The sequence below is a fragment of the Sorex fumeus genome, unplaced genomic scaffold (genome assembly GCF_029834395.1).
Source record: "Sorex fumeus unplaced genomic scaffold, SorFum_2.1 ptg000006l, whole genome shotgun sequence".
Classification (NCBI taxonomy): Eukaryota; Metazoa; Chordata; class Mammalia; order Eulipotyphla; family Soricidae; genus Sorex; species Sorex fumeus.
This window is the reverse complement of record NW_026606063.1, coordinates 56,055,982-56,071,663: the sequence shown is the minus strand read 5'-3', so window position 1 is coordinate 56,071,663 and position 15,682 is coordinate 56,055,982. Positions and strand designations below refer to the sequence as shown.

Genomic DNA, 15,682 nt, shown 5'->3' with positions numbered 1-15,682 from the left:
AATACTTTGCATGTTGATTCTTATGCATAGTAAGATTCAGAAACAGTAAGTGTCTGGAACAGTGGATCGTGGTCTTTTTCCATTGTCCAGCCCCTGGTTCTAGATTTAGGAACATATAAAGCACCATCTCCTGAACAGAGGGAGATTCAGGGGTGAAGGTATTTGCCTTGCATGTGGCTGACCCAGGTTCCATTGCTGCATTAATGTATTGGTCCCCCGAGCACTGCAAGGAGTAATTCCTGAGCACTGCTAGCTGTGGTTCATTTATCTTATCTCTTGCCCTCCCACCACACCCCCAAAAGTACCAATGCCTCACATTATGGATCTTTTCAGGCATAGAATACAGGGAAAGGCTGTGTATGTTGGACCATGGCCTTTCAACCTGAGAGTCTGCAGGTGGTTGCCAATCAAATGATAACACACAAGAATGAATAACTTGTAACACAAGAAAAACTCCTTCAGCTTTCTTCCTTCTGGTGATCACCCTTTGTAGGGCCAGAATGGCAAGATTCTCTAAGTTGTGACTTAATAAAAACAGTATTTGATCTGCTAGATAAGGCAATGACTGATAATTAGTGATGAATTTCCAAAGTACCAGAAACTGGGTCAAGAGTTTATATGTAGGGAGCTGGAGTGATAGCACGGGGGGGTGGGGCATTTGCCTTGCATGTGGTCGACCCGGGTTCGATCCCCAGCATCCCATATGGTCCCCTGAGCACCACCAGCAGTAATTCCTGAGTGAAAAGCCAGGAGTAACCCCTGAGCACCGCTGGTGTGACCCAAAAAAGCAAGAAAAATAAAAGAGTTTATATATAATATTAGGGCATTTGCCTTTCGCGCAGCCAGCCCGGCCAAGCTGGGTTCGATTCCTCTGCCCCTCTCGGAGAGCCCAGCAAGCTTCCGAGAGTATCTTGCCCGCACGGCAAAGCCTGGCAAACTACCTGTGACATATTCAATATGCCAAACACAATAACAACAAGTCTCAAAAAAAATGGAGATGTTACTGGGTCCGCTTGAAACAACAGGAGGACAGTGACAGTGACTCATAAATATGAAGTGTAAGTGCTGATATTCTCTCCACTTTATTGAGAGAGAAACTAAAGATGTGAAAGGATGGGGCCAGAGCGATAGAACAGTGGGTAGGGCCAACATGGATTTGATTCCCAGTATCCCATATAGACCCCTGAGCACCAGGAGTGATCCCTAAGCTCAGAGCCAGGAGTAAGACCTGAGAAAACCACTGAATGTGCACACCGCCTTCCAAAAATTGCATGAAAGTTTAAATAGGTTGTCATGTCACACCTTTGAGATGTAGTCAGTCTGTACTTAGCCATTTATGAGTTAGTAGAAAGTAATATTCTTGAAGTCATGATACTCATGAAATATTCCCAGGACTCGGACTCAAGACTGTAGTGGAAAGGGCTAGAAGTATGTTCTCTCCCACTCTCTGGCTTGCCAACAAAAGCCAAACAAAAGGGCTGGTAAGAATTTGGTTTCTTACCTTGAAAGATTTTTGTTTCAGTGAGTGCTCTTTACTGCCATCTTCTGGCTATCTGGGTCAAGTACAAATCTGTCAAAGGCCACATCACAGCAAAAGGGTAAAAGACCAGAAGTCAACCTCATCAGTCCGTCGAAATACCTTCAGTTTATACTGTCAAAAACTTTAGAAGACATATTTAAAAAATAACTTCCAGGGGCAGGAGTGATAGTACAGCAGAGAGGGTGCTTGCCTTGCTCTTGGCAGCTCTGGGTTCAGTCTTCAGCTTACCGTATGGTTCCCCCACATACCGCCAGGAGTAATTTCTGAGTGCTGCCAGCTAAGAGTAAGCCCTGAGCAATGCCAGGTATGCCTCGCCCCAGCAAAATATATTTTTAAGCTTATATGGTTGTATAAAATTAGGACTTTTCCCCTGCTGTTTTTTACACTGTTGATGGATTTCTAACCAAATTCCAAATAAACACACACATATTATATATATATAATATAAGATAAATATATATATTTAAGATATATATATCTTAAAGCAGAAGATAAATAAAGGTAAAGGCAGTTTAATTAAACCTTAGTAAATAGCCACCACAGCCAGCTCATCTGGGACACTGCTGGTTATATTTCTGTTCTCTGTGCTTATGTCAAAGGAATTATAACCAAGTGTAGATAGACAGGAGAAAGAAACACTGCCAGAAACTTGGCTGCAATCTGCCACTCACAAGGGTCTTTCTGGAATGAGCTGAAGGAGGACTGAACTATTCTCAACACTAGCCTAGCATGCAAAGCAGCGATTAGGTGTAGAAATGATGAGACTTGACATTTGAATGCAGTTTTCTGTCTCCTCAGTATCTTATGGAAGCAGTTCCTTTTGAGCTAGAGAGGCATTGTGTAATTACTTTTGTTGGTTTGCCCCGTATGTTCACCTATCTGGAATAACACAATGCAATTCATATTTTGGAAGACCTGTTTATGGACCTGTGTTGACCTCTGAAATAATTATGTTCACAGATCAGTATGTTGTAAACAGTGCAGATGTAGTAATTCCTCTTTTCCTCTCTTTCCTTCTCCCCTTCCCTATAGTAGGTCCAAAACAATCTCCGTCACTAGAATTTCATTGCCTTTGCCCTGAGTAAGCTTCTCTTATGCTGGAGTTTACGCGTAGTTCAGTGGAGCCCTGTTTGCAAATGAAATCTGTCATAAAAAGCGAAACGTATTGTGAGTGTTGTGGGCTAAGCAGTGGTGAGGTGTTCAGTCTGCCTCTAGGTCTCTGAGTATTGGCTCTTTCTTGCCAGTCGCTCGAGACTCTTCTGAGGACTCTCAGAACTCTTCAGACACTCTCTGAAAGCATGTCTGGTACTATGCAGTTTGCCTGGATTATCAGCAGTGGCAAAAATTCTTCGTTTCTAAACCTCCTAAAAAATGGGAAAAGCAAATATTTTCAAAATGTTGATAACATCTGTCAATTCCAGGTGATAGGTGGGTTATTGTGATTCTTTTGTCCCTTTCTGAAATTGCTCCCTTAAACAAAGAGGCAAAAACATGGTGGGTGTGATGAGGGAGAAGATGTTTGTATCTTGGGCCAAGATTAATGCCAGGACTTTGTGAAATGTTTTGGTTCCAATCCATTTAACCTTATACAACTGGACCTGCCATAGGAGGTGATGAAGAGAATCAGCATGTACAGGCTCATAGTGGGACTGTAGATTCTAGCCCTGTTGGAAAGAGGGAAAGTCTAAGGGACCAGAGAAGTAATACAGTGGGGCAGGTTCTTGCCTTACACGTGTCCAATCTAGGATTGATCTCCTGCACCCCATATCATTCAGGAGCACTGCCAGAAGTAATCCCTGCGTGCAGATCCAAAGCTCAGGAGTAAGCCCTGAGCACTGCTGGGTATGCCTCCCCCCACCCCTCAACAAGTATGTGTGTGTGTGTGTGTGTGTGTGTGTGTGTGTGTGTGTGTAGGGGGAGAGTCTTTTTAAGAAAATCAATGTGTTTGGCTGGGAGATAATACACTTGCTGTATAAGCAGTTGATGCAGGTTCAACCCTGGCACCACATGTAGTCTTCTAAACGCTGCCAGAAGTGATTCCTGAGCACTCTGGATGTGACCTAAAATTCTTTTAAAAAATGATAACAAAAGAATATAATAGTATGATTCATTTTTTTCTTTGTTTTTTTTTCAACGGGGAAATCAGAGTAATTTAAAATGATTGTGGTTTGAATTGGTAACATTTGAAATGTATAACTGCTGAGATATATTTGTATAAATGTATAAAGATTTGTATATAATTTTATTGATATATAACTGACATATAGTATATGAACTTCTTAGACATATAACATGATTCAGTATATGTATTATTCAGTATATGTTTCTGAAGAACAAAATGTTTTACATTTTGTGTAATATAATTATATAAGGTAGAAAACCTGCTGGCCAGATAACTATTGGCCATTCTTTTGGAAGGAGCGGGAATATGTTAAATAATAATCATAAATCTCAGAAAAAAGAGCTAGGAAAGAGATGAAGACAAGAGACAGTGACAACATGATTGTTGCTACAAGACAGAGTTTTCTCTGCATTTGTGCTGCCTGCCTTGTCCCTCTGCTTTCTGCACACATCTGTCCTTCCCAACCTGAACAGCCTGTCAAGATGTTTTCACTGGAGGATGGGGTGGTTGCCCCTGAACAAGCTGTTGCCAAGGTATCACTACTTACTACTCACAACAGGAGAAATAAATAAATAAATAAATAAATAGGTCCTTCAATTTTAAGACATAATAATGAATTTAGAGCAAGGAATGAAAAGAATTATCTCCCGTAAAAATAGGGTTGTGCGTAACATGAGGCTGACACTTAAGGATAATAGATACACGGGACAGGTAGATTGCTCCATAGCTCGAAGCCTGCCTCATGAGCAAAGGGGAGAAGGCAGCTGGAATAGAGAAGGGATCACTAAGAAAAAGATGGCTGGAGGAATCAGTCAGGATGGGAGATGTGTGCAGAAAGTAGATAAAGGACCAAACATGATGACCTCTCAGGGTCTGTATTGCAAACCATAATGCCCCAAAGTAGAGAGAGATTATGGGGAATCCTGTCTGTCATGGAGGCGGGGGAAGGTGGGAAAGAGAGGTTATACCAGGGATATTGGTGGTGGGGAGTGTGCATTGGTGGACGGATGAGTGTTTGATCATTGTGTGATTGTAACCTAAACATGAAAGCCAGTAACTATCTCACAGTGATTCAATAAATTTTTTTTAAAAATAGGGTTGTGTTATAGACTTTTAAAAAATCTCTGTAGAGCCTCATTTGATACATTTAAGATCACAGTGAGTCGATTATATGAGAATTACAATTAGAGTGTCCATGTGCCCCAAATTAACTAGATATTTTTAATAAGTCTATAGCTCACATTAGGGTTCACTCCTGCTATTGTATAATCTCTGAGTTTATATGACTCTATTCTTTATAATCACGTGAACTCATTCCTCTGGGCTCTTCCTATTTGTTTCTTTCTCCTGAGATTTTAATTTTGTATTACAACATTATTAGAATTTTGTATTTAGGGAGCCATATAGGCCAGGTAGGGCATTTGCCTTGCACGCTGCCGACCCAGGTTCAAATCCTGCCATCCCATATGGTCCCCTAAGCACCACCAGGGGTAATTCCTAAGTGCAGATCCAGGAGTAACCCCTGAGAATTGCTGGGTGTGACCCGAAAAGCAAAAAAAAATTGTATTTGGAAATATATTTAGACCACAGTGAGATCCATGAGAGACCTTCTCATATCTATGAGAATCACTTAGATGAAGATCATCAATGATAGCAAGTGTTGGAGAGTGTAGAGGAAAAGAAACTCTTGTTGTTTGTGAGAATGTAAAGTAGTGTAACCATGTGGAAAGTATTACAGAGCTTCCTTAGGAAACTAAATACAGGGGCTGGGAGACAGTAGAGTGTTAGGGTACTTGCTAGACAGGGTTCAGTTTCCAGCACCACATGGTCTCCCCAGCATTGCTGGGTGCAGACCTGGACACCCTCAAGAACCACTGGGTGTGAAAGGATTCTGGATAAGGTCAGTCGATGGTGGTCACCCTTCTCCTTTTCTAGAGTCTGACCATCCTCTCAGGCATTGTTGAAATGACATCTGCACTTCTATGTTCATTGCTGCACTATTCACAATAGCCAAAATCTGAAAAAAAAAAAAAAAACCCTGAGTGCCCGAGAACAGATAACTGGTTAAAGAAACGTTGGTACATCTACACGATGAAGTACTATGCAGCTGTTAGAAAAGATGAAGTCATGAAATTTACATACAAGTGATACTACATGGAAAGTATCATGCTAAATGAAATGAGTCAGAAAGAGAGGGGCAGACATAGAAAGATTGCATTCATCTGGGGAATATAAAGTAACAAATTGGGAGACTAACACCCAAGAATAGCCGAGATAATTACCAGGAGGTTCACTCCATGGCTTGGAGGCAGCTGCACATGCTGAGGGAGAAGGCAGCTCAGAGAGGGGAGCACCAAGTAAAGGGTGCTGGGAGGACCCTCCCAGGATGAGAGATGCATGCTGAAAATAGTGCCTCTTTTTTGCAAACCACAGCACCCAAAAGGAGAGAGAGAACAAAAGGGAATGCCCTGCCACAGGGGTGGGGTGGGGTGGGGGAGTGGGGGTGGGAGGGATGCTGGGAGCATTGGAGGTGGGGAATGGTCACTGGTGAAGGGATGGGTACTCGATCATTGCATAACTGAAACCCAAGCACAAAAATTTGTAAGTCTACAACTGTACCTCATGATGTTTCACTAATAAAAATTAAAAAAAAAAGAAAAAAGAACCCCTGGGTGTGAGCAAGTGCCCCTTGTGCTACAGGGCCTGACTAGCACAGCATCCTTGGGCCCTTCATACTGGACTGCTGACCTGGGTGGGGGCCAAGAATTGTTGATGGGCTCTGAGCACTACTTTGAAGCCCCTCCTCCCACCTCTCTACCATATTTTCTAGCAATCCTATCTCTGGGTAGCTATCCAAAGAAGATAAAAGTCTTAGCACAAAAAGCCATGCTCATTTCAGTGTTTATAGCAGTGCTATTTACAATGGCTAAAATATAGAAGCAACATAAATGCCTATAATAAATTAGGCAAAGATTGTGTTGCACCTTTATACAGTGGAATACTATTTACAGTGGAATAATATTCAGTTATTATTTTAAATGCTCCTTTGCCATTTGCAACAAATGGAAGTAGTCAAGTAAATTATGTGAAGTGAAGAAACTTAAAAACATCAATATTAGGTGATTTCATCTATGTTTGCACAATAAGGATATAAAACTGATTCTGGAGCGATAGCACAGCGGGTAGGGCGTTCGCCTTACAAGCGGCCAACATGGCCGACCCAAGTTCGATTCCTCCGCCCCTCTCGGAGAGCCCGGCAAGCTACCGAGAGTATTCGATATGCCAGACACAGTAACAACAAAGTCTCCAATGGAGACGTTACTGGGCCCGCTTGAGCAAATCGACGATCAACGGGAGGGCCTTTACCTTTACCTTTTATCAAAATAAAGCAATGGATAATGATAATAGAACTATGATTACCTGAAGAGAAAAGGGTCAAAGGGGTACACAAGGGTTTTAAATAGAAAAAGAATTTTTTGTCACTATCTATGATATTTTGTTCTTCTCGGAGAGCCTGGCAAGCTACCGAGAGTATATTGCCCACACAGCAAAGCCTGGCAAGCTCCCCATGATGTATTCAATTCGTATTCGAAGTATTCAAAAACAGTAACAAGTCTCACAATTTGTTGTGAGATGTTACTGGTACCCGCTGGAGCAAATCAATGAACAATGGGAGGACAGTGCTACAGTGCTACAGTGTATATATGATGATGGATTTTAAGTAGACATGTGTAACCATGTCAAAATATTTGCAGATATTAAGCCTTAAAATATTTTTGTAACTTTGGAATAAATAGCAGTACTCCTACAGTAAACCACTTGTTCAATGAATAATAATGTATTTTGAAATGTGCAGACTTAATTATTTTAAGAGCCTCCTTTAACTTTCAGAGAGGATCCAGTTTGAGTAGTAAATTACCTGGTGTTACATGGGCTTTAAAGAGAAAGCCTCCCCCACCCCCCTCTCTCACTCTCTCTTTCATGTTTTTGACCAGTCAGATATAGAGAAGGACAAAATCTCAGTGCTTTATTTCTGAGACTTTCTGAACTAAAGACTCAGAGCCTGCAAGGGAGGCAGCTCAGCTTTCAAAGCTTTTCACATTCTTTGTTCAAAGTGATTATACAAGTGGTATTGCTTCTGGTTTTCTGATTCAGACATGAGAAAATTCAGCATGTCGGTAAATAAGTAATGACCCCAGTAAGGAAGGAAACAGACCGCAAGAAGTCAAATTCATGCAGCCAATTACACCTGCCTACAAAGGGTAAAATTCTGTAGAGGGGATAGGTTGGATTTAAAAGAGTTACTATACTTGGAGGAAAGATTCCATAAATCATTAGAGTTTAGTGGTTTTTAGTATCATTGACATATTTCTGAAGCATGGTACATCTGTTTATTCAGCAGAATGAATCTAGGTTCTGATCAGAAACATTATAAACTTGGGCTAATATGATATGATAATTATTCTGTAGTAGCTGTAGTATCACCCACATTAAATTGTAGTACAATGCTAATATCCTAAAGATCAGTGAAAGCTAACTTTTCTATAGAAAATTGGAAGCAAATTATTACAACAGTGGCTAGATTTTCATAAAAGGCTTATTCCTTACATTTATTTTAAGGTATAGGATTTAAAGTACATCCTAGTATACAAGCCGATAGTCCCAAATCAGACAGGACAGAGTGATGAGTCTTACAAAATAAATTACAAGGAAGCTTTTGCAATCAACCAGCGTGTATACGGAAATCAGAGGGGGCAGACAGGGCTCACTGGGTGGAGTAGATGACTGGCATGTGCAATCTGTGACGTCAATTCACAGCTCCACCATTGTGGACCCCACAGTGATTGAAAAAGAAATACCAAATGGGGTGTGGAATTGATTCCCCACTCTCAGGAAGTTTTGAGTGTTGTTGCAGTAGGTGCTCTCCTGGTGAAGATGTATTCTCTGTAGGTGTATTTTTGGTGAGATTTGTGAAACTATCCTTTGATCTTACTGAATTATTTCTTTTCAGGCCTCTCTATCCGGAGTGTGTGCTGGAAAGCTGACCGTCTCCTAGCGGGCACCCAGGACAGTGAGATATTTGAAGTTATTGTGCGAGAACGAGACAAGCCAATGCTGATCCTACAAGGCCACTGTGAGGGAGAACTCTGGGCTCTGGCCCTGCACCCCAAGAAGCCACTGGCTGTGACAGGCAGTGATGACCGCTCTGTCAGGTGAAGTCCCAGCAGTGTCCACTAGCTCCTTCCTGATTCCCTTAGGTTCCCCAATGCTGCTTGTTATTAGGAGAAGATTAAATCATAGTGAAGAACAACACAATTTCTAAATAGCATGTTAAGATGTTTAACTCAGCATTAGTCGACTTCTTGGCAATTGTGTTGTTGTAGACTTTCTTTGGCTACAGTCTAAGTCATAAAAAATGTACAAGAGATGAAAGCATACTGACATCATTTATATGACCTTCCAGTTTTCCATCAGCAGAAGATGTGAGCTCTGTATGCTCATCTGTGATGAGATCACATTTTCCCCTAGAACCTTTAACTCTCTGTGGGGGTGGGGGTGGGGGGTGCTATACAGCACTTTCCTGGTTGCGTCACCATCAGAACTTAAATTCTAATTTTCAAAATTGTCTTCAGCATATAAGTAGAAGATTATTTCTTTGTAAATCTTCGATGGAATTTTGAGCATTTTCGCCAAGTCAGAGGAGAGTGCTGGTTCCTAAAATACGTATATGTACAATTTTTTGAGGGCCATAAGGTTCTTGCTATGAATCATTTGTTATTCTTTGACAACTTGGAATTGCATAGCCTGAGAAAAATGATTATGCTTTTAATATTCTGATGGTTAAAGAAATGCACACATTGTTTTAAGTTTAAATTGAAAACTTATGCACTAATTTCAGTATTTTTAAATATATTAAACATGCACAACAACAAACAGATCTGAGTGAGTGATAATATAGAGGCTGATCATTTGATTGGGTGTATAGGTAGATAGATAGATAGATAGATCTTATATATATTTTTTTTTCATTTTTGGGCCACCCCAGGCAATGCTCAGGGCTTACTCCTGGCTCTGTGTCCAGGGATCTCTCCTGAAGGTGCTTAGGGGACTATATGCAGTGCATGAGATCAACTTGGGGTTGACTGCATGCAAGGCAAGCAAATTACCTGCTGTACTATCTCTCCAGCCCCTGTCTTTTTAATAGCAAAATAGAACATTATAAGCTAAACAAGAAGTTTTTTACTGCCCCTTCCTCCCCACCCCAGCTTTTAAAAATAAATAGCTTGTGAATCTGAACAAGGTTCAATCAGTTTTCTTATTAATGAAATATGGGTCCAAAAATAAATTCTGTTTTTAGTTTCTACCATGTTCTAACTCTCATCAACATAAAAATCAGTGAAAACAACTTCAGTTGTCTCCTCATGTGATATGGCTATTTGGGAATGGCTATTTATTTGGCTTATAATTCACTCATTTCCTCCTGTTCTCTTCCATTTCCTTTCTTTACTCTAAGCTTTCTCTAAACAACCAGAAAAATGCTTTTCAACACTTCCACCATGGATTATCACTGACTGACTAAGATGAAAATAATTTTGAGAAATTTTTGGCTTTTGTGTTCTATTAACTGTGTTTAGTCTCCAAGCTGCAAGCATCCCTGAGGAACCACAGTGCCTTATTTCTCATAACCATTAATTTGACTAAAATTATATATTATAATATAATTATATATTATATATATTATTATATATTGGGGGCAGGGAAATCAAATCATTTTATTTGAGAGTCTTAGTGGAGGATTGAAAGCCCACATCCTGGACTTGCCAGTATGTCAAAAATTTTTTTCAGGAATATTCAAACATTCAGAGGTGTTTACTTGACATAGATAATCTAGATCATTTAGAGGTTTTGTTACATAATTAAAATTTTGGGGGTAAATGACATTAAGTTTTGGTAGTTAACATTTATATTTCATATTTCTATACATTACAAAAATGATCACAATAAATATAAATAACACTTATCACCTTACATGAATTCTTCTCAAGGAAGATTAAATTAAGTTTAAAGCATATGCAGTTTATTGAGCAGTGATGCTAGTACAGCAAAACTTGCATTGCTTAAAATAGTACAAGCCTAAAACCAGCATGAGATTATAAATAAAGGACCAGATATTGAGAGAAAACCATAAGCTTTTAGACCAAATAGAGCAGGGTTCCGAAGTAATCAGCAGACTATTCACCCCAGCGCCACATGGTAAGGCATGTGCCTCTCATTCTCTCTCCTACGGCAGAATGCATTTAGAAAAACTGCACCCCAGTGACTTAATCTTGCCTCTCTATTGTAGAATTACAAATTTTCCATCCCATCTGCAGACGTTATTGTTTGCATGTGTGAAAATGGTCTTAACGGATATGGGTCAGACACCACAATTGCAGCTAACATATAACTCTTATTTGTATCCTTGTACATACAGTTCATGTTCACTCAGTTTGGGGTCCCTGAGCTAGAAGATATTAGAGAGGCTGGAATCATTTCTCACTGTACTCAATCCTTGATCCTTATGTTTCCAGCAGCAGTAGTGCTCACTGGTCAGCCTTATGAGGTACCCAACTGACCAAGTGTGAACCTCTCAGCAGTGGAGCACCGAGCGAGCTGTGTGTAATGTCAGTCTATGGCTGTAGTCAACTTTGGAGCTGTCCTTGGCAATGGACAGCAGCTTCACTGTTTTCCTGCTCAGATGTGTTTTCTTTCTAGGGAGGCCAACAATTATAATGAGTAATTTTTCAACTGTGTATTTTTTTACTTAACACATTTGTTAGAAGGATACTCATTTTTTTTTAAAAAGACAGTAGATCCTAGTAATTTTTATTTCCTAAGTGTTATTAACAACCATTGGGGTAAATAAAAAGTCTTTAATTTTATAAGATTTTGTGTGTAATGTTAAATATTTCCTTTTTAAAAAATCTCAACACCTTCAGAAATGTTCTTTTGTTTTTTTAAATTTCTTACTGAGTTTCAGAAGATTTGAAAAATAATTCAAAGATAGAGCAACTGTTAGATTCCCAGACAGGCCATGAGGAAGGACCTTTGTAGGAATGATTGTGACCTTTCCTGTTCTTAACATGGCATGGAGTGCAGGCCTTTCTAACTTGGATTGGCCAATGAGTACAGAAGTTGATTTTGTTTTCTTTGTCTTGTGCTTAGGCTGTGGAGTCTGGCTGACCATGCCTTGATCGCCCGCTGTAACATGGAGGAAGCAGTTCGAAGTGTTGCTTTCAGCCCAGATGGATCTCAGTTGGCCCTGGGCATGAAAGATGGCTCTTTCATTGTTCTCCGAGTCAGGCATGTACTGATACTGATAATAGTATAAGTGAAGTTCTGTAGAGAGAATTAAGATTCTTCTGTCATAATGAATGCCTGAATCTGTGGGGAAAGACATCTACCTTTCTTTTATTTTTATTATTATTATTATTGGCTTTTTGGGTCACACCTGTCAGTGCAGTGGTGCTCTGGGCACCATATAGGATTCTTGGTATTGAACCCAAGTTGACTTCCTGAAAGGCAAACACCCTGTCCACTGGACTGTTGCTCTGTCCCCAAGGCATCTACCTTTCAAATAGAAGCAATATGGATTTCTCAATTCCCTATCTGAAATACAATTCTGAAACACAAACATCTGAAAATCCAGAGTTATTTGGTAAATTATTTGGCAACATAACCTAATCCAGTGAACTGATGTAAAACTTTTTAAAAAACATTAATCTGTTAGAAGGAATAATCATGTATCATGTAAAAATATTTACATGCAAATATATAAATACATTTCTTATGGGGTGGTGTTTCCTTAACCCCTTGTGGAGCTGCTGCATATAATATTGCATGTGACATTCCTAAAATCCAATGAACGACAAATTCACAAGATTATAAGGTTCCCAGGGTTTATAGATAAGAGATTATGTGTATTACACTAGAGGTGAACTGGAAGTCTTAAAATATTTCCTCATCGATAATTAATAAAATGGAATAGTTTTTATTTACTTACACTAAAATTTGTTACTAGAAAAAATGTCATGGTTCATTCAGGGCCCGAGCAATATTATAGTGATAAGGCATTTACCTTGCACGTGACTGACCCGAGTTTGATCCTGGCATCCCATATGATCCCCCAGCACCATCAGGAGTAATTCCTGAGTGCAGAGTCAGGAGTAACCCTGAATTTCACTTGGTGTTACCCAAAAAGGAAAAAAAAGTTATGGTTCATCCTTGTAATTCTTCTGAATGCATCGTTCTTTTGACTTACACATTTTGTGATTACAGAATGCCAACAGTCATAAATCAGATGCCCATGTTTTACACAGAGAAAAATCCTTATAGATTAAAAAATACTCGTGCATAGTTTATCACACTTAATTTTCATTATCAGCCACACGTAATTTATTACAAAATCAGTGGGCAACATTTTCTCTCTGTGCTTAGTAGAGTGTGTAAAGATGACTGCCGACCAAGTTTTTACTTGTTTTGATAGATTTCCCCAAATCTTCTACTTTATTATATAACATCATAGTAACTATATTGAATTAATAAACAATATCAGGTGTGAGTAATTACTTAGTGGAAGTGAATATTTGGCATTGTTTATGCAGTTTGTTTTGGAGTTGATGAAGACATCATTACTGGCTCAGGGCAACTACCAGTCACAGTCCTGTTTCATAAATGTAGAAATAGTCTCTGAACTTTCAATTGAGAACAGAAATTTTTGCCAGAATTTTTTCCACCATGTGGAAAAAGGTGATTAAATGTCTTCTGACCTTTCTACACAACATGTTTTTTTAAAAAGTTTATAAATCTCAGATTACTTAGCAAAAAGTCTTAGTGAAAAAAAATTTAATATTGAAGCACAAATGTGTTGTTTCATTGCTTTGGAAGCATGAAGTATTATTTGTGTTTGTGCTTTTTTGACTGTTGACCATAATATTTAAGTGTTTTATATCCTTTCTTTTAAAAAGTTAATCCATTTCTTCATATAGGGTCTCAAAATGGAGACCCTATATGAAATATTTCAAAATATTTTTTTCTGACATATACTTCAAAACACGACTTAAGCTTCCTTTTTCTAGATTTACTGCTTATCTTTTTGCTTTTTATTTACAGAGATATGACAGAAGTGGTTCATATCAAAGATCGAAAAGAAGTCATTCATGAAATGAAATTTTCTCCAGATGGTTCTTATCTTGCAGTGGGATCCAATGATGGTCCAGTAGATGTTTATGCTGTTGCTCAGCGGTATAAGAAAATCGGAGAGTGCAACAAGTCTCTCAGTTTCATTACCCACATTGACTGGTCTTTGGATAGTAAATATTTGCAAACTAATGATGGTGCTGGAGAACGATTATTTTATAAAATGCCATGTAAGTCATATAGACATTGAATATTTGTGAAAACAGAGCTTTGGACTATGTTCAGAAAATGTATGAGGAGATATAACCTTGGGTGATGGAATATTTTCTGAAATTAAACCCCCAAACCACAAATTTTTATAAATTTTTGTTTATAACTACACAAAATAAATTGAATTACATTAAATATTTATTATTGACCAACTTTCATTAACTTATTGTGCCTGAAAATGTTTAGTACTTCTAGATTTCCATGAATGATGAAAGGCAGGGAAAAAATCAATATAAACTTTTGAAATATTAATAAAATGTTGGTAACTATGACAAAAATAAATTCATTAACAATGCAAAACATTGTATCATATGTTTCTAAGTAATTAAGGCCAAGAAAATATTCCTTATTTGAGACATTACATTTACTACAATGATCGTGTACTCAGTGTACTCTCTTTTTTTATCTGGTTTTTGAGTGTGTGCTTTTTTTTCTTTGTTTTGTTTTGTTTTGGGGGGCACACCAAAACAAAAGTGGTGCTTAGGGCTTACTCCTGACTGCACTCAGGACTCGCTCCTGGCAGATTAGGGGACATATGGAATGTCAGGGATCAAATTGAGGTTGGCCATGTGTAAGGCAAGTGCCCTACCTGCTGTACTCTCTCTCTGGTCCCTTGAGTGTGTGATTATTAAAAATCCTGCATCCACTTGCTTCCACAATACAAAATTGCCACCAAACCCCTGGCCTGACTTCACCATCTCAAGATGGATCTCACTGAGACATAATCTGCTGAAAATCTGGTATGTGGTTCTTGTGACTGAAATCTCCAGCCTTTCTTGGGGGGATGGGGTCGGGATGGGCTACCTTCCCCCACCTCCCTGTACTTTGGGAAGCCTCAGCAGTCACATCCACACCCCAAAGTGACCACCCAGGTAAAAGCTTTACTAGCTTTACTGTCCCAATAAAAATACTGAATGACCTGAACCAACATGATGATCTCTTAAAACCTATATTGCAAACCAAAACAAACAAACACTGTCCTCCTATTGTTCATTGATTTGCTAGAGTGGGCCCAGTAAGTCTCCATTTTGAGACTTGTTGTTACTGTGTTTGGCATATTGAATACGTCACGGATAGCTTGCCAGGCTTTGCCATACGGGCGAGATACTCTTGGTAGCTTGCCAGGCTCTCTAAGAGGGGCAGAAGAATCAAACCTGGCTTGGCCAGGCTGGCTGTATGCAAGGCAAATGCCCTACTGCTGTAATATCACTGCAGCCTATTGGAAACCATAATGCACAAAAAGAAAAGGAGAGAGAGAGAGAAAGAAGGAAAATGCCTCCCATAGAGGGAGACTGGGAATGGGGGTGGTCTGTTGGGGGGTGGTGGAAGAAAAACAGAAGATATTGGGATTGGAAATGTACACTGGTGGAGGGATGGGTACTGGATCATTGTATGAATTACGAACAGCTTTGTAAAGGCCTATCTCACAGATATTCAATTAAAAATTTTTTTAAAAATGTAGTGTGGAGATCATTCATACCTGCTTCAGTTAGCTTAATCAGTGACTGAGTAAATAGCAGTACTCCTACATTTAAAAAAATCCTGCTGCTGCTGTTTCTAAAAATAGAAAT

At 39.2% G+C, this 15,682-nt stretch overlaps 1 protein-coding gene across 2 annotated transcripts in view; it reads left to right on the top strand.

The window, feature by feature from the left end:
* The window catches only part of EML6 (EMAP like 6), a 290,220-nt gene that overhangs the window by 148,661 nt on the left and 125,877 nt on the right, over positions 1–15,682 (top strand). For both annotated transcript variants that reach the window (XM_056124968.1, XM_056124960.1), the window contains exons 7-9: positions 8,674–8,875; positions 11,868–12,005; positions 13,815–14,071. In XM_056124968.1, the coding sequence (XP_055980943.1) occupies positions 8,674–8,875; positions 11,868–12,005; positions 13,815–14,071 (597 nt within the window). The remainder of the gene's footprint in view (positions 1–8,673; positions 8,876–11,867; positions 12,006–13,814; positions 14,072–15,682) is intronic.